This window comes from Bipolaris sorokiniana (genome assembly GCF_000338995.1).
Source record: "Bipolaris sorokiniana ND90Pr unplaced genomic scaffold COCSAscaffold_1, whole genome shotgun sequence".
NCBI lineage: Eukaryota > Fungi > Ascomycota > Dothideomycetes > Pleosporales > Pleosporaceae > Bipolaris > Bipolaris sorokiniana.
In genome coordinates, this window is record NW_006911895.1 from 2,192,350 (window position 1) to 2,215,169 (window position 22,820).

Here is a 22,820-nt window from a genome sequence, read left to right on the forward strand (position 1 = left end):
AGAGGGGTTGTGGATAGCACCTGGCGCGGCTTGCCCTATCTGTATCCGTCTGCAAAGGAAAGGAACATCGGGAGGCTGCGGCTAAGCCTCGACCCTTTGCATTTGCCATCCACCTGCACCCACTCACCCACCGACCGCCTCTGCTGGCTCCAGTCCATAGTTAGCCACTCTCGTGCAGGCACAAGTACACTACCCAGCAGAGACTCCTCTCCTCTCCCTCTCCCTCTCCCCTGCTGCCACATACACTCAATCCTCTGCGTCCTCCCGCCCCCCCACGACACATCAGCCTGCTCCACCCCGTTGGTCTCGCCCTTGCACGCCCTGCCGTGCTCTTGTTCCCTTCGACATCTTAGCTCCCGGCCCTGTTGAACAAGTCTTTACAGAGATTTTCTTCCCTGTCGCCGCCCAATCAAGACTGAGCCTCGCACGCCCCGTTGCATAATAGTGCAGTGCATCGCCGTGCCCGAAAATGTTCAGTTGGGCAAAGTCAACGTGAGTGACGAGGGATGCCTGGATGCTGGGCTGGGTGCTGCACTGCACTGCACTGCACTGCACTCGAGTACGCCGACTGACGGATGCAGGCTAGCCGCGGTTGCCGGTACCCAGGAGCCCGAATACGGTCCTGAGGCCATCCAGCCCGTAGGCAAGAAGGGCGACGAGCCTGCCTACACTGAGTTGACCAAGGATCACCTCAAGTGGTCCACCCTCGATTACACCAATGTCGAAACACAGACCTTCTACATCTTCAGCGACGCCGGCCACCAGGGTTTCCTGCAGGTCATCTACAACAACATTGCGTGCGTTGGCCCCTTCTGTACACCCGCCTCGCTTCTGTGCTTACTCTGCATAGTGGCCTCCGTGTGACTGTGCAGTTCAACTGCAAGCTCTTCTTCCCTAACAACGAGAAGCCCTTCCTCTGGGCAAGCGACCCCGTCTACAACTACGGCTTCGATGAGAAGCAGCACTCCTTCTTCGCCGACGGCGTCTCCGTTGAGCTCTCCGAGGATGGCACCCAGTACACCATCAAGGCGGCCGTCCGAGAGGACTGCATGGTAGATGTAAAGTTCACCAGGACCGCGCCTGGATTTATGGGTGGAAAGGATGGCACCACCAATTACGGTACCAACCCCAAGGAGCCATGGGGGTCGATGCACCACCACTTCTGGCCCCGATGCAGCGTCGAGGGCGCCATTCACACCAAAGAGGGCCCAGTCGACGTCAAGGGCCGCGGTATGCTGAGCCATGCTCTTCAGGGAATGAAGCCCCATCACGCTGGTAGGCACCGTGCACAATCTATACATACCCCCTGCTAAACACATCTAGCTGCCCGGTGGAACTTTGTCAACTTCCAGTCCCCCTCATACTCCGCTATTCTCATGGAGTTCACAACCCCCGCCTCGTACGCATCAACAATCGTCCGAGTCGCCGGTATTGCCACCGACGGCAAGCTCCTATTTGCAAACACCGAAGGCGACGTGAAGCACACCGAGTCCAAGCAAGACGAGACTGGCTGGCCAGCGCCTACCGCAGCAAGCTACCACTGGGTTGGGAAGACGGAGGATGGAAAGGATGTCACCGCAGACATCGCAGGCTCTCTTGGTGAGGCAATCGACCGCGTTGACGTCATGGCCGAAGTGCCGGGCTTTATCAAGACCATTGTTGCCAGTGCAGCAGGCACCAAGCCATATATCTACCAATATGCGCCCAAGATGACCATCAAGGTCAAGGTTGGCGATGAGGTCAAGGAGGAGGAGGGCACACTTTTCACTGAGGCCACCTTCATCTCGTAGCTGGGCTCTCCAGGTTTTGGACATGACGACCCTCAGCTATCCTTGATACCCAAGTAGTAGTAATATATCAGGACTAGGACCTGGTTGTTTAATGAATAACGTTTGTCACGCTCAAGAAGTCGTATTACATCATGTACTTTTGCTTTATCTATCATGCATGTGCAGTTTGGCATTTGGCCTTTTCCCGCCTTGGCGAGCTTGGTTGTGGTACAGAACGGCTTGCCCTGCATTCCCCTTATCTGCAGCGTATGCAACCTCGCTATCGATACCCCACACTCTGCTTTCATCTTACTTCCTCCCCTCACTTATCTCACCTGATAGCGCGTCCCCAACCAAACGCGTGGACACGCGTAGCCCTTTTACCAACCACCACACGCCTTGTTCTCGATCGGTACACCTACTATCTTTCATATACCCACAACGATGTCTACTCAAAGGCCTAATCAGTTTAGCGCCATACCGCGCTACACTGGCGCATCATCAACTCCTCGACCTCAGCCACCGTCGTCGTCTACACCATCAAGAGCGACGCAGCTCGGCCTAGGCCTCGGTCGAGGCGCTAGCGGCCTCGGAAAGAGCGTCCTTGGGCGTCCCAAAGGTCCAATGAAGCGACACATGTATGTCAAGTACTAACCTTCTTGCTAGGTAAATGCGTGTGTATATACGTGCGAGAACTAACAGAGTGGAACTACATAGGAAGATTCAAAGAGATAGTATCCATGGTATCACAAAGGGCGATATCAGGTACCTATTAGTCATTTTTAGAAATGCTCTTCTTTTTTTTTTGCGGGGAATAGCGAGGGGTTTACTAACGGTATCTATGATAGACGACTAGCGCGCCGTGGTGGCGTTAAGCGCATATCTGCTATAGTGTACTCCGATATTCGCCAGGCGCTGCGGGAGCGTTTGGCACTGGTATGTGTTGCTTTATTCTTACGACACGTTCCTTTTTTTATACATTTATCGTTGCTAATGCTGTATTTCTTAGATTCTTAAAGATATTTGCGCTATTATTGATAGCAGTGGCAGGCAGACGGTTGCTGTTACTGATGTTGTGTTTGCGCTGCAACGGGTAAGTTTTCTTTTGTTTGATGTGGAAGGGTATCGAGGGGAAAGAAGAAATGCTAATGATGATAATAGCTTGGGAACCCGATTTATGGCTTTGAGCCGTCGTTTCTTCGTCAACGCTAGATTTTGTGTATTCTGATGAAGGTATGCTGCAAAGAGAGCTGGACGCGATACCCACGGCAGATATCGGCGTTTTGTAGGCGTTTGGACGGCTCGTGCTAGTTTGTTCGATTATTCGAATTCCAAAGGAGGGAAGGGTACTTTTGCTAAAACAAGGCTGGTCATTATCCTGTCTCAGCTAGCGATAATGGTTGGAATTCCTAGCGCCCAAAAAGAATATGTTAAGAGCCTACAAATAAGCATTTCTTGACTACCACTTCCCAATAGCCTTCTTTGCCTCCTCCATATTCACATCCCACTCATTTATACTCTCCTGTTCCCCCCATCTATCCTTATACCACTTATCCAACGCCTCCAAAAACCGTAGCCCCTCACCCTTCATCCCCGCCGCGGCCCTCCTATTCCTCCTCCACGCTTTGTCCACACACGACATACCAATCACACACCCATGGTGCCTCAAAAACGCCCTCAGCACCACCTCATCCAGAAAATCCGGGATACCAAACGGATTCGCAAACGGGCTCTGCTCAAACGCATAATTGCACTTCACCTCCCCCTTGAGGTGCAGCACCCCGCACCACCGCCACCACTCGGCCAGTCGACAAAAAACCACAAAATGTATCTTGTGCGCCTCGCCGCGCACCGTGTAGATGTTGCCAAAGGGCTGGCACGCCCGCCAGTGATGTTCAATATCTGCATCTAGCAGCCATCCCTTGGGCGGATACGTAAACGTGCTTCTTACAGCAGGGATGACGTTGATTTCCAGACCGTGGTGGTTCCGGGGGAGCAATGCGCGGTGCTGGGGAGCTAGGTCCTCGAGCCAGCGTGTTACGGGTGAGAAGTCGAGATTGCGGACGGTGAAGTGGAAGGTTGTGGTTGTGTAATAGGTGTATGCTGCTTCGATGCGGATAGCGCGACTGATGTGGAGAAGGGCTGGGGGTGCGTGGTGCTTGGGTTTGCTAAAGGAGGGCCACGAGGGCGAGATGTAGTAGGTTGAGGGGAGGATGTAGGTGTAGATTTGGGTACGGAGTTCTGACGGGAGAAGGGACAGGGAACAAGGCTTTGAGGAGTCTTTTGGGGTGATATGGTAGAGGTCGCGTTTGTAAATCATGTTGTCTTTTTGGTGGGATGTGAGCGTCGAGGGGCGTTTGAGGGCCTTCTTTTTTTCCTGGGATGTCGGAGTGAAGTTGTTGGCTTTGCTTAGTCTAGTTGGTGTCTTTGGACTCGACGGCATCGTAGCTTTGTTTTGTCCACGCGATTCTGTCAATCTCTTGGAGCTTGGCGATGGAGTCGGTTTTACCCACTCTAGGTTCCGGGTGGTTCTTGATGACTTTGGGCTGGCTTTTGAAGTGGACGAGGCTGTGGCGCGAGCGTATGACGGAGCTGCCATGTTCAACGCAGAATAACTCTTTTAGAATAATGGAATAAAATGTAAGTCGCCAGTAGTTTTCGAAAGAAAGAACAATATTCTGCGCAAATGATTTGCAGTGCGCGTGTCTGCTTAAGCATGTCACTGTGGCGATAGAGGGTTGGTGATTAATCATTGGAGAAAGTCATTAGTGTAATTTGGCATGTTGTTCTTTCACTGGTGCTCATATTCTCTTCGCGCGATCGAAGATTGAATACAGGTCATGAAGATGGTTACAAGGAGAGAGGCGTTGCGTCAAGAGAGGGTAGTACGTAGACTGGCACGTGAGCGCGCGAAAGTGGGGCGCTTCACGTATCGCGCCTTCCGTCTAGTCTATCTTACTTGTGCCATCATCATTATTACCTCCACAAGATACGTCTCTCTCTGCCTGTCGACTCGCAAACATGGCCGACGAAATGGATACTTCACAGTCATCGCCACGTGGAACTAAACGCAAAGGCGACGATAGCCTTTCACTTCCTGCGCCACGCAGGATCAAGGCACTTTCGCAGGATGTCGTCAATAAGATTGCTGCCGGGGAAATCATCGTCGCACCTGTGCATGCGTTGAAAGAACTGATTGAAAATGCCGTGGATGCGGGGTCGACTGCACTGGAGATCTTAGTGAAAGATGGTGGTCTCAAGCTTCTGCAGATTACAGACAACGGACATGGCATTGACGTATGTTTGACTTGTTATAGCAACATCATATTCTAACTATCCCAGAAAGAAGATTTGCCAATCTTGTGCGAGCGCTTTACTACTTCTAAGCTCAAGGCCTTTGAGGATCTAACCTCAATCGGCACGTATGGCTTCCGTGGCGAGGCGCTGGCGAGTATCAGCCACATTGCCCATCTCAAAGTCACTACAAGGACAAAAGAGTCAAGTTGTGCTTGGGAAGCTCATTTCGCAGATGGCAAGCTCATCAGTCCAAAGCCAGGCCAGAGCGCAGAACCAAAGCCCAAAGCAGGACGGCAAGGTACCACCATTACAGTATGTCAAAACGGAATCAGATTTGGGCGATGGAACTCATGTGATGCTAGGTTGAAGATTTGTTCTACAATGTCCCTTCTCGACGTCGGGCCTTTCGTTCAGCTAGCGAAGAGTATGCAAAGATACTCGAACTTGTCGGACGCTATGCTGTGCATTGCCAAGGAGTCGCCTTTTCGTGCAAAAAGGCAAATGAAACCTCTGGAAACAGCGTGACAGTACCTGCATCTGCTACAGTAAAAGATCGCATACGGCAAATCCATGGTATCAGTGCCGCCAACGACCTAGTGGCCTTGAACGTTGAAGATGATCGCTGGGGGTTCAAGTGCGACGGCTGGATCAGCAATGCAAACTACAGCGCGAAGAAGACACAGATGTTGCTCTTCATCAATCACCGTTCAGTTGAATCTCAAGTGATCAAGAAAAGCGTTGAGCAGACATATGGAATGTTCCTACCCAAAGGAGGGCATCCATTCTTCTACCTCAGTCTCGAGATTGAGCCGCAACGAGTTGATGTCAATGTACATCCTACAAAGCGGGAGGTACACTTCCTGAACGAAGACGAGATTATTGCTATGATATGTGACTCGATCCGCGACAATCTCAGCAAGGTCGACACCAGCCGGTCCTTTGTGACACAGTCACTGCTGGCGAATCCTAAAGTCCCGCTCTCAACCCTAAAACCGACTCTACCCATGACTCCTAGTAGGGGCGATGCATCAGATCGTAGTGCCTCAAGAGCACCACAGACATCGACCAGAAAACGAAATGAAAACAATCTAGTCCGAACAGACACTTCGACCCGCAAAATCACATCAATGCTGCAGCCCGAACGATCAGTAGACGATGCCTCAGAAGAAGAGAACGAGATGGAATACGAATTCACAGAAAGGACACCAGTAGCATGCCGCCTGACATCCATCAAAGAACTGCGCGGGGAAGTACGCGACGCAATGCACACGGAGCTCACTGACATCATCTCGACACACACATTTGTCGGCATTGTCGACGAACAAAAACGCATTGCAGCAATCCAGGGTGGAGTCAAGCTATTTCTTATCGACTACGGGATGCTGTGCAACGAGCTTTTCTACCAAATCGGTCTGACGGACTTTGCTAATTACGGATACATACGATTTGATCCGCCCTTATCTCTAGACGAGCTGCTCAAGATAGCAGCACAGCAGGAAAAAAGTAACGCAGGCGACTCTGCGAACGAAGTGGACTGGGGTCAAGTTGTCGATGTGGTCAGGGAGCAGCTTATTAACAAGGCGGCGCTGCTGAGTGAGTACCTTGCCATTGACATCACTCCGCAGGGCGAGCTCTGTTCCATACCGCTTTTATTAAAGGATTACACACCATGCATGGGCAAGCTTCCGCAGTTTCTGCTTCGCCTGGGTCCTCATGTCAATTGGGAGGAGGAGAAAGCGTGCTTCCAGACGCTCCTAAGGGAGTTGGCGTCGTTTTATGTGCCGGAGAGCCTGCCGTTTGCGCCTGAGGCTGAGACTGACGGTAAGGAGGATGGTGACAAGAACGGAAAGGGTAAAGGCAAGGCGCAGGAGGATGAGAATGAGGAGACTGCTGCGAGACGCAAGAACATACTCCAAGCGATCGAGTATACCATCTTTCCGGCATGCAAGGCACGGCTAGTAGGAACCAGAGGGATGCTCAAGGGCGGGGTCATTGAAGTCGCAAACTTGAAGGGCCTGTATCGTGTGTTTGAACGATGCTAGATTAGCAAGGTTCTGATGGTACTACTGATATTCGTCATGATGTTTTGGGGGTATCTAGTAAGTGTGTGACAAAGTAGAGCCAGGGCAATTCGCCATGCGCATTGAAATTGATTCACTTCAACTTTCTTAGGCCTCTGCAGCCTTTTTTTCTTCTTCGTCTTCGTCGGACTCGTCGGAGATTTCAACAAGGTCTTGGATACTGCGCCTGGACTTCTTTTTGCCTCCTTTGCCGCTCGTGCTGATGGTGTCGAGAAAGCCGCTGTTGTCAATTTTGGCCTGTAGCTTGGGCGCGGACGCGACGTCTTGTATAAACAGTCGCTCGTGATATGACTCAAAGGCTCTCTCATCCTACAAAGAGATTAGTTGCTATGCGCAGCCGTCTTGCACCAGACTACTTACGTTTTCGTCAAAGTAGTTGAGTCTTTGCCACTGTTCCTGGTTTGTCGCCTTCATAAAAGCTTGCGTCAGCTCGGCAGCCGTGTCGCCACCAGTCTTTTTAACCTGGGCGAGGAAGGCTTTTGGCTCCGCAAGCTTTGCGCCCTCTTGTGACTCTTTTTCGCGCCGGCGCTGAATTGCCTCTAGCTGGGCAGAGGCGTCAATGTGGTGAAATTGTGTTCGGAGTTGTACGAGACCGTCAATGCGTGTGAGGTGAAGTTCGTCTACCAAAGATTAGCGGAGGGTCGACGACGCAATTCAGGTTGCGATAACTTACTGTCACGAAACGTGCCGAGCATGTAGCTAGGGCCCTTGCCGTCCTCGTGCAGAATCTGGCCTCCAAAAGTCTGTGTGTTGAGGACGTGCCCCTTCTCGTTGGCATCCTCAAAGTGAGTCACATACTCCTCAATATTATCGTCATCCTCGGCGGTAACGGGTGCTACGGGTGCTCCTTCGCCGGCAGCTCCAGGCCGGTTCGCACTGCGCGGCATGGTGCGCTCAAACCCAGAGGCGATACCAAAAGCCTTTTGCCCAAACCCTTTAGTCTTGCGCATGGCTTCACCCCATCGTACACCAGCGAGGCGGTTGTAGTTGCGGTGAATGTTGATGGGCACGTCGACCTCGATGAAGCCAGAGTCTTTTTTGATACGCAGCTCGGTCGGCTGGCTTTCAGTCGCCTTGGTAAAAGGTTGGTCCGGGGGGCGATTCAGGTACTGGAGGACGTAGAGCTGCTGCTCAGCTACATCAGGCGTGATGTAGACATCGTACTCGGCTACGACTGGGTCGTCGTCTTCAACGTCCATGGCTGCTGGAACTCGCCCGTCAAGTTAGCAAGGTCGGCGCTTCTTGGTATTTTTATAGGCAGAGGCTGGTCTTACGAGCCATTGTGTGTGTATGGCGAGGAATTGCGAGCACAAGTGCGCGCCGGAACCAAAAAGTTCCAAAAGAGCCAAAAGTTCGCTCCGCCCCGCAACGCGAAGTCGCGTGGAGCCGCGGCCCGTGCAGCTCATGACGGAATGCATCCGATCGTCCCCAGGCCTGTCAACAGTGACAATCCCAACTTAAAGTCTGTGAGCCACCTACAGGCTTCGGAGCATTTCTAGACATCGTCATGGCCTATATCGCCCCCATTCACCGGCCAAGCAGCGTCAGGCATGCCCTGAAGCTCAACTTCCTGGCTCCCGAAGACGACTGCCTTGTGGTCGCGTAAGTAGTACATGTAGATAGAGCAACAGATAGAGTCTAACATCATGGTAGGAAGTCAAATAGACTCGAATTCTATACACACGAGGCAGATGGATTGGTCCTGAAACATTCAAAGGCCATCTATGGCAAAGTAACCATGCTCCAGAAGCTGCGACCAGCACTATCGCCAACCGACCACCTTTTTGTCGGCACCGACCGTTTCATGTACTTTACGCTATCCTGGAATACTGAAAAGAAACAGCTCCAGACCGAAAAGTCATTTGCGAGTGTCGCCGATAATGCGGCCAGAGAGTCGCAAACGGGCGAGAGATGTCACATTGATCCCACTGGCCGCTTCATGACTATCGAGGTCTACGAGGGTATCCTCACTGTCATACCATTAGTTCAGAGAGGAAAGAAGAGAAAGCAGGAGGCGGACATTGCCCATCTGGGCGATCCTCAGCCGGTTCGATTACCCGAAATGTTCGTCCGCTCATCCGCTTTCCTGCGCCCACGATCCACAGACGATAAGCCCAAGATGGCTCTACTTTACGAAGACACACATGCTCAAGTGAAGCTGAGATTACGAGAATTGACATATGCCGGTGATGAGGTCGATCTACAAGAGGGAGAAACCTGCAAGAGCGAACTGGAACTTGGTTCAAGCCACTTGATCCCACTCGAGGAACCTTCACATGGACTGGTAATCATTGGAGAGACATCAATTGGATACTTTGATGACGAAAGTGGAGAGTTACAAACAGAGCCGCTTGACGAAGCGACCATCTTTGTGGCTTGGGAGCGTATCGACGCCCAGCGCTTCGTTCTCGCCGACGACTATGGCCGCCTCTACATGTTCATGCTAGTCCTGAACGCACAAGGGAGAGTGCAGTCATGGAAACTTGATGTTATCGGCCAGACTTCTCGTGCATCGACCCTGGTTTACCTAGACGCTGGCTACGTGTTTGTGGGCTCACACCAAGGCGACTCGCAAGTCATCCGAATTGCCGAGAAATCAATGGAGATTGTCCAAACCTTTTCCAACATTGCTCCTATTCTTGATTTTACTATAATGGATATGGGCAACAGATCTGGCGAGGGTCAAACCAACGAATACTCCTCTGGCCAAGCACGAATAGTGACCGGTAGTGGTGCATATCAGGATGGTAGCCTTCGAAGCGTTAGGAGTGGCGTTGGCCTAGAAGACCTTGGTGTGTTGGGCGAAATGGAGCATATTTCTGAGCTATTCAGCTTAAAGTCAACTGCTTCCGCTCAGTACATAGACACACTGTTGGTGAGCTTTGTGGACGAATCGCGCGTCTTCCGATTTGATTCTCAAGGGGAAGTCGAGGAAGTGGACGAGTTTGTCTCGCTCGCTCTCGATGAGACAACACTGGCTGCGGCGAACATTCCACAAGGTCGCATCGTTCAAGTCACCAACGGCCGGGCTCGGATTTGTGATTTGGACGGCGGCATGATCACATCGGAATGGGTGCCAACAGACGGAAAGACCATCACTGCCGCCTCGGTCAATGAAACTCATGTTCTGGTGTCATTAGGTGGCGTCACTATCGTCTCCCTGAGCATGGCCAACGGCCTGCAGGTGGTCAAGGAGAAGACATTTGGCGCCGAGAGCCAGGTTGCTTGCGTTACCCTACCCTCTGGAACCAGCTCCACTTGTTTTGTTGGCTTCTGGAACAACTCGCAGCTTGCCATATGCTCACTCGATACGCTCGAGGCCGTGAAAACCGTCCAAATATCCGACGACTCTGTTCCTCGCTCGTTGCTCCTCACACAAATATTTCCTGATCAACCACCATCACTCTTTGTCGCTTTGGCTGATGGAAATGTTGTCACATACACTTTTGACCAGTCAAACCACGAGCTCTCCGGAAGGAAGAGTATTGTGCTTGGAACACGCGAAGCTACCTTCCGCGCCCTACCACGGGGCGATGGTCTCTTCAACGTGTTTGCAACATGTGAACACCCCTCCTTGATTTACGCGTCAGAAGGCCGCCTTGTATACTCTGCTGTTACAGCTGAAAAAGCGACAACAGTCTGCCCGTTCGATTCAGAAGCATACCCTGGTTCCGTTGCGATCGCCACATCTCAAGACCTCCGCATTGCGCTTGTAGACACCGAAAGAACCACCCACGTACAAACGCTCAAGGTTGATGAGACGGTACGGCGGATAGCCTACTCACCGAGTCTGAAAGCCTTTGGTCTCGGCACGATAAAGCGCATACTGAAGCATGGAGAAGAGATCATGCTGAGCCACTTCAAGCTTGTCGACGAAATACAATTCAAAGAACTCGACACATATGCGCTCAACGAAGAAGAGCTGGTCGAATGCGTCATGCGTTGCGAGCTACCAGACGGCTCTGGTGGGCTAGCAGAGCGCTTTGTTGTCGGTACCGCATACGTTGATGACCAGAACACGACATCTGAACGAGGTCGTATTATTGTCTTGGAAGTCACACCCGAGCGCATACTCAAGCTCGTCACTGAGGTTGCCGTAAAAGGCGGATGCAGGTGCCTAGCTATATGCCAAGGCAAGATTGTCGCTGCGCTCATCAAGACAATCGTCGTGTATGACTTTGAGTACCGAACCCCTAGCACACCCGATCTCGTCAAACTTGCATCATTCCGATGCTCAACAGCCCCAATAGACCTCACAGTCAACGGCTCCTTGATCGCGATAGCGGATCTCATGAAATCACTCGTCGTAGTTGAATACACAAAGGGCGAAACGGGTCTTCCCGATAAGCTCGTGGAAGTCGCGCGACATTACCAGATTACATGGGCGACGGCCGTGGCAGAGGTAGACACGAATATGTATCTTGAAAGCGACGCAGAGGGTAACCTCGTCGTCTTGTACCGCGATCCAAACGGCGTCACTGATGAAGATAAGAGACGGCTGAATATCAGCTCCGAGATGTTACTCGGCGAGATGGTGAATAGGATACGCAGGATAGATGTTTTGACTGCGGCGGATGCAGTCATTGTGCCAAAAGCTTTTGTTGGAACTGTAAGTCTAACTTGCCTTTTATTGATGAACAGATTTTCTAACCACTCCAACCCATACAGGTCGAAGGCTCAATTTACCTCTTTGGCCTCATATCTCCAGACTACCAGAACCTCCTCATGACACTACAATCAAACCTCGGGTCTCTCGTCGCTGCGCCTGGCGACATGCAATTCGCCAAGTTCCGTGCGTTCAAGAACTCAGTGCGTGAAGAAGAAGAGCCCATGCGGTTTGTGGATGGAGAGCTTATTGAGCGGTTCCTGGATGTAAGTGAGGAAGTGCAGAGCAAGGCGATTGATGGGTTGGGAGTGGAGCTGGAAGAAGTAAAAGGATTAATTGAGGCATTGCGACGCCTACATTAAGTGTAGACAAGAGAGACATGTTAGGTGCTGTAGCAGTAGCTGGTAAGTTCGAATGTATAGCTAGTAGGCGCGAATGAAGCAAAAAGCAAACAAAGAAAAATACATTAGATCATCTGATAGAGAAGGTCTTTGCCCCACCCTCTCTGTGATGTAACAATTCGTGCAAAATGGCATAGGAGAGAAAAACAGGAAGCAACAATGGAAACAAAATCTTTTTTTTGTATTTTGGACATGCACCACCAGCCCAGAAGAATGACACGCAAGCTGATTGCAGTTTTAGCTGCATATTACGATCAGTCCTGGAAGGGTTAGAGTCGGATGAGAGTGGTGGTAATGAGGTGACTGCGAGGAGCCGAGATGAAGATCACCGCCTTGGCCAGCAAAACCGTGGGATAATCGGTTAGGTCTCTTCTTCCTCAAATTTCCATTCGTTTTCGCTAGGCGTATCACCGTCACGAGTACCGTCACCATTGGCCTCGCCGCCATTGCTCCCACCCCCGTTTGCCTCATCTCCATTGACATCATCTCCACCGGCGCCATCCCCATTGATCTGGTCACTGCCAAGCTCATCACCATTAGCATCACCCTTCTTCTTACCCTTGCACTTTCCATGCTTCTTCCTCTTGTTCCTCTTGCTCTTTTTCCCCCTGTCCTTCGTCGGTTGCTGCTGCCAGACGCCGCCATGTCCATTGGTGGCACTGCGTTGGCCGTGAAAGCTGTTTTGGATGCCCTCGACTTGGTTCATTTGACTGCTGAAGGCGGAGAAGAGGCCGAGGTTTGAGTAGTCGGTGGGATACAGGTTAGACGAGGGGAAATTGTTGCTGTAGTGGCTGTTCGTGTAGTTGTAGTTGTTGTGGAAGTGGAAGTGGTGGTAGCCATTGGAGGAGAGGGCCGTGGTTTGAGCATAGGGAAAGGGGATAGCAGTGTTGGCATTGGTGAAATGGGCGTAAAGGTTGTTATGGGGAGTGGTGGGGCCGGTTTGGTAGGGACTATTGTAGCTGTTGCTGCTATAACCGTTACCGTTGCCGTTGCTGTGGTTGCTGCTGCTGCTGCTGCTACTGCTACTATTGTGACCATCATAGGCTTGTAATGGTAGTGGCTGCGATGGCAATTGTGATGGTGGCTGCGGTGGTAGAGGTTGTGGTGGCAGTGGTTGAGATGGCTGTTGCAGAGATGGTGGTGGCAACAGTATCAGCGGTGGGTAGGTAAAGTACGAGGTACCTTCATGTATGTACGGGATCTGGAGCACTCGAAAGTTCCATTGGTGTTGATTAGAGGCCTGCTGCGAGGGACTAGAGCTTGGGGAGAACGCGGGGGCATCAGGATTGAGCGCATTGGATGGGCTATCGTGCGCCATTTTCTGCTTTTAAGGCTAACGGATTGGCTACGTACGCTGGTCTCGCAGAAAGAGAAGTACAGGAGTGATATGTAGGGGGCTGATCGCTGTATCTTAGTCTTGCAGAAAGGCAGTGTGTAACTGTTGTGTAGAAGGCACGTAGGTACCAGAACGGTCTGTTCTGACTTTAAGGAAAGGAGTGCAAGCTTATAAAGGAATGATCTAGCTGACGGACTGCAGCTTCTCATGGATTGTGGGAGGAGTCGTACCGTTGAAATCACCAAGCTCCAATAAAAAGACCCCGAATGATGCTTATGTATTGGGATAGTGATATGCCTACCTATCTATTTTAACACACCATCTTCATCACTGCTCTCCTCCTCTTCATTATTAACACTGTTCAGTTCTACACGGTCCTGGTCTTCATCATCGTCTCTGAATTCCTCGGTATTTGCATCGCCATCACGATCAAGGAGCGGAGCTTCACCCGTTGTAGCCATGACGCCTTGTTTTTCCGTCTCTTCTCTCATACCAATAATTACGCTCCCAGCTACGAGCATTGCTGCACCGAGCCACCACAATGCGGGGAGACTCTCGCTAAAGATGATGAAACTAAGGATAGCGGTGACGATGAAATTTGCAGACGTGTTGATTATGCTGACCCGTACGGTCGAGGAGGCGAGAGTAAGAGCCCGTGTGAAGAGACCCCACATTATGGCGTTGAAGAGTAGGTTCATGCCGAAGAAGAGCTGTTCGTGGCGTTAGACAGTTGAGATGGATTCATCTGAGACGTAGACGCGGGTAGAGACGGACCCCTCGAATCGCATACTCGACGACTTTGTTGGAAGCACTGAGACCGAAAGTTACGGCTACAGAGCTCGACCATGAAGCTGTGAGGGTTGTTGTTGTACTGCAGCGTGGTTAGTATGTAATGTAGATAACGGCGACGCGGGGGGTGTTGTACAGCTTCGCAAACACGCCGTTGAAGGCTGCGCATGCACCACTGGAGATGGCAAGTGCCAGCCATGCTGATCTCGTTTTCGGAACAGACATGGTCGCCCCTCTTTTTGCTATTGTGGGAGTGAGGGTGAGGCTCAAGGCAATGTTGAGGTTGACAGCAGGGTTAATTGGTATCAAGATAGGGTTGGCGATCTGCAAGGTACGGATGCGCTACGTACCGAGCCTAGTTGGAAGACATGGGGTAGCTGCGCGCAGTTGTTAGCATTACATGATTCTAGCCATGAAGCTTGTGCACACCCACACACACACAAAGGGACGCGCATCTGCAATGATGAGAGAATGATTGAGCACAGGTTATCTCATAGCAAAGTCACACTGGGTCATGATGCATTCAAGACAGGAAAGTGAGGGACGGTATACGATATGCGCATGCTTCATGCTTATTTCATTCTGAGGGCGTCGGTCCAGACGCCAATTGCAAATGCCAAACGCCAGACTCCCATTATGCCAGAGGTATCGTGGTTTTTCCCCATCCAAATCATAACTCCGATTAAAAATGTGCCAGAGGATCCACCCTATGAGCAGACACTTGGAGTTTGGGTGACGCCGCATCCCCAGAGTCCCATATATTTTCAACTGCAGCCATTTTTGTAACACTCTGGTATATCTCTGAGTATCCTTGACTCTATCAACGTGCGGATGGGGCTCTCTATGCTTCACCAGGACGTTTCGCATTGCAACTGACGATCTTAACGCGGTCGGCGTGGATCTGGTGGGTATTATCGAGCTTGAAGTTAATATCCTTGATAATGAAGGTCCAGACGTCATCGCAGAAGCGGTATGTGTCAAGATGTCCCTAAGGCGACCCAAGTCAGTATAACGAGGCGAGACTCCATGTCCAGGCGCAACCGACCTTGAATGTCAACCGTGCCTTGACCTTCTCGGAAAGCACATCGGCCACGGCCCGGTCAAAGTTGGCGAGAATCTTCATGGCGAGCTGGGGCTCTATTCGGCGCTCGGTAATGAGGTGGTCCAGCGTGTCTGTAAGAGAGCCGCCCAGGCTGCAGCGTGTTAGCTAATGCGGTCAACATAGCGTCTCTGTGGTCGCAAGCCGTACCTGCTTCGGCGGTAGAGCTCATAGTATTTTGTGTTGTCGGTGGCCATGGTGCTGGTGTTTGCGACGGACTGGTGTGTTCTAGGGATGGTGACGTTTGGGTGCGAGGAGGGTTGGGGAACGCGGAGCGGAGGTTACTAAGCCGGTGGAGCTAGCGCGCCGCGGCTTGTTCCGCCTGCATCATCGCCAGCTTCAGAGCCCGTCCATCACGACGAAGCTCCAAGCAGCCCCCTCCACCATCCATCTCCGCCTCTACGACCACTTTACATCCAACATGTCTCTCACGTACGGAACGGGCGGCGCCACAGCCGCCCTCGGTGTGGTTGCCTTGTGTACGTACAGCGCGTAGGGGCGATAGCAACGGCATAGCTAACTGCAACCAGACATGCTCTTCCACGGCGAAGGAGAGGCTTTCAACGTGAGAACGCGCTGCACTACTGTTATATACATGCATGACTAACTGCGCACCAGGTCGGCGCTTTCCTCGAAACCGTATCACCGTATACCTGGGCTAGTCTTGGAATCGCGCTGTGCATCGGCCTCTCCGTAGTAGGATCCGCATGGTACGTCTCCGCGCAGCAAACACATCCACATACAATTCGCATCTGACAGTCGCAAAGGGGAATCTGGACAACTGGTGTGTCCATCGTCGGTGGAGGTGTCAAGGCACCCCGGATACGAACCAAGAACTTGATCTCTATCATCTTCTGTGAAGTCGTTGCCATCTACGGCGTCATCATGGCCATCATCTTCTCTTCCAAGATGACTCAGCTTACCGACCCTGAGCTGCTCTACTCTGGATCAAACTACTTCACCGGGTATGCCCTCTTCTGGGCCGGACTTACCGTCGGCATGTGCAACCTGATCTGCGGTGTCTGCGTTGGCATCAACGGAAGCAGCGCTGCTCTGGCTGATGCTGCCGACCCTGCACTGCAAGTCACCCACATCCGCAAGCTCCAGCTGCTCGCTAACTTTCTATTAGGTTCGTGAAGATTCTCACCATCGAAATCTTTGCCGCTATTCTCGGACTGTTTGGGCTTATCATTGGATTGTTGATGCAAAGCAACGCAAAGGACTTTGAGTGAGCTTACAGGGACTTTATTGGCTTGCACCAAATTTCAGAAAAACCCACCAGGTCGATCTTTGATCATGCTTGAAGGCAACGAGCAAACAAGTGCTCCATATATCAGCACAGGAAGCTGGCTTGGACGTTACAGGAAGTTACTGTTGTAGAAGTTTGTACGATGTACATGGGGAGGGCGCTTGTATAATGCATGTGTACTATGAGCAATCACCGGCGTTAAATACCAGTTTTTTTTTAAAGAGAATATGTCCAAACACTCCTGCAAACGTGAAGCTGACGTCTGAGTAATCCTTCGACATACGGTTGGTGGTCCGTGCACTGGGTTAGGGAACGTGGGATGTCACACCAGCTCCACTTCATTTGAACTCGACATTACCACTTCGTAAAATGGCCACTACGAATTCCAAGTTGAGAGCAGCGATTTTGGTCGTCTCCGAGACGGTCTCGCAAGATCCTACAACCGATAAATGCATACCGACTTTGAACCAAGTCTTCGGCGATCTCGGGAACAACCAATGGGACGTTAGCGAGACCGAAATCGTACCTGACAATGCTCTTGCAATCCAGAAGGCTATCAAGACTTGGACTGATGGGCCAGAGCCTGTGAACTTGGTTGTTACCAGTGGGGGGACTGGGTTTGCCACGAAAGATGTCACTCCGGAGGTATGTGCATCATTGTGAATCGTCTTAAAGTCGAAGAACTGATCAGTCAAAGGCAGTTACCCCATTGATTGATAGACATGCTCCAGGTCTTATGTGCGTAGACTTGTTTGAGGAGAGTTTGGCTATTGACTAACACCTTTTCTAGCCATGGCATGCTTACGACCTCGTATGCGGTCACACCTTGTCCGTAATGTCATATTCTGATCAAGATTTATGCTAATGATTCATAGTTGCCTTGATGGCACGGCCTGTTGCTGGAGTCCGAAAACAAACTTTGATTCTGACCTTGCCTGGATCGCCAAAAGGCGCCAAAGAGAACTTAGAAGCGGTGCTCAAGCTGCTACCACATGCATGCCTTCAAGCAGCCGGTGCAGAGTCACGACCGCTCCACGCTGGTGGTGTGAAGAAACTTGAGAAAGATGCAGGTGTCTCATCACGGAGTGATCCTACTGCTGGTATGTCGAATTTCGTTCCCGACTTTCAAGATGTCGTGCCAGTAATAATGGACTGTTATAGGAACCGGAGGTGGATGTGGACATCATCATCATCATCATCACGGACATGGCAGTCATGTGGGGCCAAAAGCTCATACAAAGCCAGAAGAGCGTCCGCAGTCAAACGATCCTTCAGCAGGACCAACAAAAAGATACCGGTCCTCGCCATATCCCATGCTAGCTGTCGACGAGGCCCTGAAACTCATTGCAGAGAAGACACCGGCTCCTATTGTAGAGAAAGTCCCTGTAAACATGAAGATAGGCGGCTCTGTTCTTTCCGAGGATGTCAAGGCGACTGAATCTGTTCCGGCTTTCCGAGCCAGCATCGTCGATGGTTACGCTATTAAGATTCCGTCTTCAGGCAAGTTCGAGAAGGGCGTATACCCAGTCTCGATCATCTCACACGCCCAACCTGGTGAGGTTCAAGAACTCAGAGAGGGAGAGATTGCTAGAATCACTACGGGCGCGCCACTTCCACCTGGTGCCGATGCTGTCATCATGGTGGAAGATACCGCACTCAAGACTCTGACGGATGACGGTCAAGAGGAAAAGGAAATTGAGATTCTTACGGATGAGATTAAGGTTGGTGAAAATGTACGTGAGGTGGGTAGCGATGTAAAAGAGGGCGAGACTATTATGAAAAAAGGAGAGGGCGTCACAGTTGTAGGTGGGGAATTTGGACTCCTTGCCTCTGTTGGTACACGGGAAGTATCAGTGTACAGAAGGCCAGTCGTTGGTGTTCTAAGCACGGGAGATGAAATCATCCCACACGATAGGGAAGGCCCACTCCGACTAGGAGAAGTCCGTGATACGAACCGCCCTACACTGATTACTGCCGCCCGTAGTCACAGATTTGAGGTCATCGATCTTGGCATTGTCTCTGACAAGTACGTTTCTCACATAATTTCACTCTCCCCCAACATCCGATCTATGCTTCATTAAAGCTAACAGGGTTTTCTTTATTAGACCAGGTACCCTGGAGCAGACTCTTCGTGATGCGATGCGCAGATGCGACGTAATCATTACCTCGGGCGGCGTCTCCATGGGTGAACTCGACCTGCTCAAGCCTACCATTGAGCGTACCCTCGGCGGTACCATCCACTTTGGCCGTGTAAACATGAAGCCCGGTAAACCAACCACCTTTGCGACGGTCCCTGTAAAAGATAACGCCGGCAACCCCGTCAACAAAGCTATCTTTTCTTTGCCTGGTAATCCAGCTTCAGCAGTCGTCTGTTTCCATCTTTTCGTTCTGCCAGCGCTGCACCAGCAGGCGGGCATCAAGCCTGCGGGATTACCGCGCGTCAAAGTAGTGCTGGAAGAGGACATTAAGATGGATAAAGGAAGGCCTGAGTATCATCGTGCACTGGTGGTGACCAAGGAAGATGGACTTTTGTATGCGAGTTCCACAGGAGGCCAGAGGAGCAGTCGCATTGGCAGCTTCAAGGGCGCAAACGCTTTGTTGTGTATGCCAAAGGGGGAGGGAAGTCTGACTAAGGGAGAGAGAGTGGATGCGTTGCTCATGGGTAAGTTGGGAGAGGTGGAGCGTTGAAGGCACAACGTGCATGCGTGGGTGGTGTGATACTGTATTGCTTGGCGTAGAAGTCAATCCTTCGTTCATTCCCTGAAGAGGCATTGTGGTAAAAACAAAAAGTGTTCCTTACTCTCAGTCGACCGATGAAGTCGTAGATAAGATTGCCAAGCACTGAAAGTCTACATTAAAGCCCGCTTGAAGCCTTAATTGCTGCTACAATACTACTAGTTATATTTCACTTAATATACACTTTAGTAACATAAATATAGTCTTACCGTATATATTCTCTGACGTTTTTGTTTAAAATAATACTGTTGTGGTGCTGATATTTCGTAGTAAAGGTAGCTCTGGATTTTCTGATTTCACCGGTCGACCGAGAGCCTTCCAAGAACGGTCAACATAGCGAGTACGATAGAGTGGCCAACATACTAGTAAAACATGTTAGTTGTAATACGCCTAAAATAGACATGTGTTCTATGGTGACATGAATTGATGTCATGCTCTTCAATGCCCGTAGCTATGCCCGTAGCTACATTCGGGTATCTAGTCTAGATCCCGAGTGCTTACATGCGTAGAAACTATGAAGCTCTACTTTTCCCCGGACGGGAAACTCGAGCCAATTACGATACTCTAGAGGAACTCCAGGCCTGTGCATCCTTATATTTCGGCCAAGTTACCTTGCAAAGGCTTGCGCATGAGAGTGCCAATCGTTCACGCCACTACGTCGCTGTTTCATTACCATAACCAGTTACCAGGAATGGGTCTCGAGATACGAAATTCGGACCATAAAGACTTGAAAAATAGGCTTTGAAATTAATGCGGTGTAAAAATAGTAGCTTCCATGTTCTCGTCTCGTATACCTGCTACAACGCTTTCGGTCCTTCTTAGGGAGCATAGCTGTTCCGCAGTTTCAGGTGTCCCCACCTTCGACTTGGACAACATGCGTCATCAGCTAATAGTAACAAGTCTTTACATATTTCTGAGGCATGGTGATCAAATGTTGTATATATACTCTAGAAGATACCCAGGAGAAATAGCACCACGCCATCGAGCACCATCCACTCATTGAGATAACCAAGTACATTCCTTTACAATTCTATTGTACAAATTCAGACTTCAGGTATTTTCACTTAAACCATGCATCTACAGAGTACTATCCTGGCGTACCTCGCCAGCGTAGCCTTGGCTTCTCCAATGGCTTTACCGCAAGGCACGGGAAATGGCGCGGATTCATGTCGCGTTGATCCATTGGAGCCCAAGACATGGACCGACCTGAAAATCGACGATTTCCTCGCGGAGGCTGCGAAAAATTACACCCGGACAACGAGCAACAATGTTCAATCTCTAGCCGCTTCCTTCGGTGCTCCTAATTTCTTCTGTGGTCTCGACAAATTCTGCAATGCTGGTCAGCCATGCTTGCCCATTCAACCGCCTGCTTGGTATGTTTTCCGTTGGGGGAATTTATGAAAGTCATGCAGGATGCGTTATTGACTAGTGATTTGCAGGTATGCTGCGCTGGCTATTCAGAACTACAACAATTACATGAACAGCCTCAATACCGCCGTTAGTTTCGCCTCATCAATCATCTCTTTGAGATTAGGATCGATTGTCCAAGATGTATATCCGGATCCTAAAGATGACATCACGCCCTTGAAGAACATTGGACTCATGTTCAGCAGCATCCTGGGCGTAATTCCATTCACTGGTGCTGTTGCCACAGGTGCAACCGCTCTTAACGGGGGTCTGGGAGTTGTTTTGAGGCGTGCTACACCACCTACTCCACCAGATAGGTTTCTGGCGTGGAGCAATCTTGGACAAACAATGAGCGATGTCCTGAGCGATTTCCAGCGCTTCATTTCGGATTCCTTGGACAAATCGCTCAACGCAGTGATTGACGATCCGACGGACGGAATCAGTAAGTTCTCGTGTGTCAATTTGTATGCAACATAGTCACTCACATGTGTAGGTGAACTCATTAAAGGAGGTGCATTCTTAGGTGTGAGCGAAAACTTCACACAAAGCGATCTCCAAGACATCGTTAGTGAATCAATCACCCGCCACGCAATTGGCCTCGCCCTACAAGCACAGAAGATTTTCGTATTTCGCAACGGAAATGTTGAGAGCTGCCAAGAAGACTCCAGCAAGTTGTGCTCAGATAACGGAGATGGTACTTTCACTGTACGCCTCTTGACACAATCGGATGGAGATGGAAATGCACTGGACAAGAGTGATATCTGCGACACTTTGACGTCAAAATACGGCTTCACCAAGGAGGAAATACTCAAGGGTCCAACTGACTGCTTCGATGCGAACGACAAGCAGCAGTTGACCAACCCATTTGAGAAAGGTTTACCGGCCGACCCGAAAGCTCCTTGCGTTTTCAACATACTTACATGCAATGTTGACGCGCCTACTGGCGAAGGCATCACCGACAGATGCCGTGCTCAAGGATTGGATATTTAAGGATCCAAATAGCAACTGGTACGAGGTCACTGCTGGGTTGAGATCTACTTCAAAGAGGAGCTACTTGTTATGCACGAGGTTCCAGGTAGCAATTGCCATGACGTCATGATTGGGTTAGAATGTACTTTAAGGAGGATTTACTTTGTTACGTATAAGGATTGTAAATGAAACATTGTTTGTAAAATCTTTTGCATCTTGTCACTACTGCCTTTGTTCTGAACACGTTTAATAGCCTGCCAAGTACGCTAGATCGCGATCATTGAAGCTCGCGAATAGCTACCCAAAAGGGGTCTTCTCTCCCTTCGATCGCAGTATCATTTGAGGAGCGTCAGCTTGTTATTATCCTTGTCTTAGTGAAAATGGCACCGTGTTCACAGCGTGCCAACCCGACGGTTCGCACCAAACCAACACCAGCACCAAAAGACAGTCCTCATTAGCTTTAGTGCTGTCATATGATCTTAATCTTATATTTTGCTCACGAGGTACATATTACATGACGAGTGTTCGCCATGTAAGTAGACTACTCGGTGTATGTATGTAAGATGCTGCAAGGTCAGAGGGGCCTACAACTGCCCTTTGCTTACGGAAATGTACGGAAGATTCCTGACCCCAAGCTAGCTTCTTTTTTGGACGATGATTACGATTAATTTACTGTCTGCTTACCTTGTTTCTACAGCAGTAACGCTACTACAAATCACAGTTGCATTCTGACATGACAGTGATAATTTTTTGTGATTGATGAATACTTTGATTTTTCGTTTGTTGGGTTCAAATAACATTTCTGCAATGTGTAATATGGGAAGTTGCTGTGAAGCAGTCTTGAATCTACAAAAAAAAGAAGGCAAAACCACATGAGATACATCAAGGAAACATAAGGGTTGGGGACTCTGTTTGTTTCAACAGACCAAGAAACGAAACCAAAAGGGGGGATATCGAACAAAATCTCGCTGATGAAGCGAATCTAGAAGTAAACAAAAGGGGAATAAATGAATGTGGAAAAAAACACAGGGAGGGGTGGAGGGAATAGTCGGGATTACTATCCCGAGCCGATGCCGGACCG

General features: G+C 50.3%; 11 protein-coding genes across 11 annotated transcripts; 6 read left to right on the forward strand and 5 right to left on the reverse strand.

The window, feature by feature from the left end:
- Window positions 1–6: 6 nt before the first annotated feature.
- On the forward strand, window positions 7–1,913 carry COCSADRAFT_32426 (uncharacterized protein). The gene is made up of 4 exons (XM_007696103.1): window positions 7–492; window positions 582–797; window positions 851–1,275; window positions 1,324–1,913. The coding sequence occupies exons 1-4, from the start codon at window positions 470–472 to the stop codon at window positions 1,788–1,790; spliced, it is 1,131 nt and encodes a 376-aa protein (XP_007694293.1). The 5' UTR covers window positions 7–469; the 3' UTR covers window positions 1,791–1,913.
- Window positions 1,914–2,213: 300 nt separating this feature from the next.
- Window positions 2,214–2,981, forward strand: COCSADRAFT_166717 (uncharacterized protein; the record flags this gene model as incomplete). The annotated part of the gene is made up of 5 exons (XM_007696791.1): window positions 2,214–2,407; window positions 2,487–2,534; window positions 2,618–2,705; window positions 2,779–2,862; window positions 2,931–2,981. The coding sequence occupies 5 exons, from the start codon at window positions 2,214–2,216 to the stop codon at window positions 2,979–2,981; spliced, it is 465 nt and encodes a 154-aa protein (XP_007694981.1).
- Window positions 2,982–3,228: 247 nt separating this feature from the next.
- Window positions 3,229–4,368, reverse strand: COCSADRAFT_76878 (uncharacterized protein; the record flags this gene model as incomplete). Its single annotated transcript, XM_007696792.1, has 2 exons — window positions 3,229–4,172; window positions 4,233–4,368. 2 exons carry the CDS (start codon window positions 4,366–4,368, stop codon window positions 3,229–3,231), a joined length of 1,080 nt encoding a protein of 359 aa, XP_007694982.1.
- A 422-nt stretch (window positions 4,369–4,790) lies between these two features.
- COCSADRAFT_155905 (uncharacterized protein) lies at window positions 4,791–7,108 on the forward strand (the record flags this gene model as incomplete). Its single annotated transcript, XM_007696793.1, has 3 exons — window positions 4,791–5,066; window positions 5,112–5,378; window positions 5,429–7,108. 3 exons carry the CDS (start codon window positions 4,791–4,793, stop codon window positions 7,106–7,108), a joined length of 2,223 nt encoding a protein of 740 aa, XP_007694983.1.
- A 63-nt stretch (window positions 7,109–7,171) lies between these two features.
- On the reverse strand, window positions 7,172–8,471 carry COCSADRAFT_213621 (uncharacterized protein). Its single transcript, XM_007696794.1, has 4 exons — window positions 8,422–8,471; window positions 7,821–8,357; window positions 7,508–7,767; window positions 7,172–7,456 (listed from the first exon to the last, which is right to left on the reverse strand). The coding sequence occupies exons 1-4, from the start codon at window positions 8,426–8,428 to the stop codon at window positions 7,235–7,237; spliced, it is 1,026 nt and encodes a 341-aa protein (XP_007694984.1). The 5' UTR covers window positions 8,429–8,471; the 3' UTR covers window positions 7,172–7,234.
- A 137-nt stretch (window positions 8,472–8,608) lies between these two features.
- Window positions 8,609–12,239, forward strand: COCSADRAFT_32431 (uncharacterized protein). The gene is made up of 3 exons (XM_007696104.1): window positions 8,609–8,749; window positions 8,801–11,756; window positions 11,816–12,239. Exons 1-3 carry the CDS (start codon window positions 8,655–8,657, stop codon window positions 12,113–12,115), a joined length of 3,351 nt encoding a protein of 1,116 aa, XP_007694294.1. The 5' UTR covers window positions 8,609–8,654; the 3' UTR covers window positions 12,116–12,239.
- Window positions 12,240–12,352: 113 nt separating this feature from the next.
- Window positions 12,353–13,710, reverse strand: COCSADRAFT_341816 (uncharacterized protein). The gene has a single exon (XM_007696795.1). The coding sequence runs from the start codon at window positions 13,470–13,472 to the stop codon at window positions 12,516–12,518; it is 957 nt and encodes a 318-aa protein (XP_007694985.1). The 5' UTR covers window positions 13,473–13,710; the 3' UTR covers window positions 12,353–12,515.
- COCSADRAFT_106688 (uncharacterized protein) lies at window positions 13,688–14,565 on the reverse strand. The gene is made up of 3 exons (XM_007696796.1): window positions 14,416–14,565; window positions 14,265–14,361; window positions 13,688–14,200 (listed from the first exon to the last, which is right to left on the reverse strand). The coding sequence occupies exons 1-3, from the start codon at window positions 14,502–14,504 to the stop codon at window positions 13,796–13,798; spliced, it is 591 nt and encodes a 196-aa protein (XP_007694986.1). The 5' UTR covers window positions 14,505–14,565; the 3' UTR covers window positions 13,688–13,795.
- A 251-nt stretch (window positions 14,566–14,816) lies between these two features.
- Window positions 14,817–15,623, reverse strand: COCSADRAFT_32434 (uncharacterized protein). Its single transcript, XM_007696105.1, has 3 exons — window positions 15,529–15,623; window positions 15,325–15,472; window positions 14,817–15,267 (listed from the first exon to the last, which is right to left on the reverse strand). The coding sequence occupies exons 1-3, from the start codon at window positions 15,573–15,575 to the stop codon at window positions 15,121–15,123; spliced, it is 342 nt and encodes a 113-aa protein (XP_007694295.1). The 5' UTR covers window positions 15,576–15,623; the 3' UTR covers window positions 14,817–15,120.
- Window positions 15,624–15,726: 103 nt separating this feature from the next.
- COCSADRAFT_195526 (uncharacterized protein) lies at window positions 15,727–19,527 on the forward strand. The gene is made up of 11 exons (XM_007696797.1): window positions 15,727–15,857; window positions 15,909–15,943; window positions 15,997–16,088; window positions 16,146–16,457; window positions 16,508–16,606; window positions 17,023–17,272; window positions 17,325–17,365; window positions 17,418–17,455; window positions 17,503–17,727; window positions 17,789–18,653; window positions 18,733–19,527. The coding sequence occupies exons 1-11, from the start codon at window positions 15,800–15,802 to the stop codon at window positions 19,313–19,315; spliced, it is 2,598 nt and encodes an 865-aa protein (XP_007694987.1). The 5' UTR covers window positions 15,727–15,799; the 3' UTR covers window positions 19,316–19,527.
- A 758-nt stretch (window positions 19,528–20,285) lies between these two features.
- On the forward strand, window positions 20,286–21,789 carry COCSADRAFT_341824 (uncharacterized protein). The gene is made up of 3 exons (XM_007696798.1): window positions 20,286–20,736; window positions 20,803–21,212; window positions 21,264–21,789. The coding sequence occupies exons 1-3, from the start codon at window positions 20,435–20,437 to the stop codon at window positions 21,758–21,760; spliced, it is 1,209 nt and encodes a 402-aa protein (XP_007694988.1). The 5' UTR covers window positions 20,286–20,434; the 3' UTR covers window positions 21,761–21,789.
- Window positions 21,790–22,820: the final 1,031 nt, after the last annotated feature.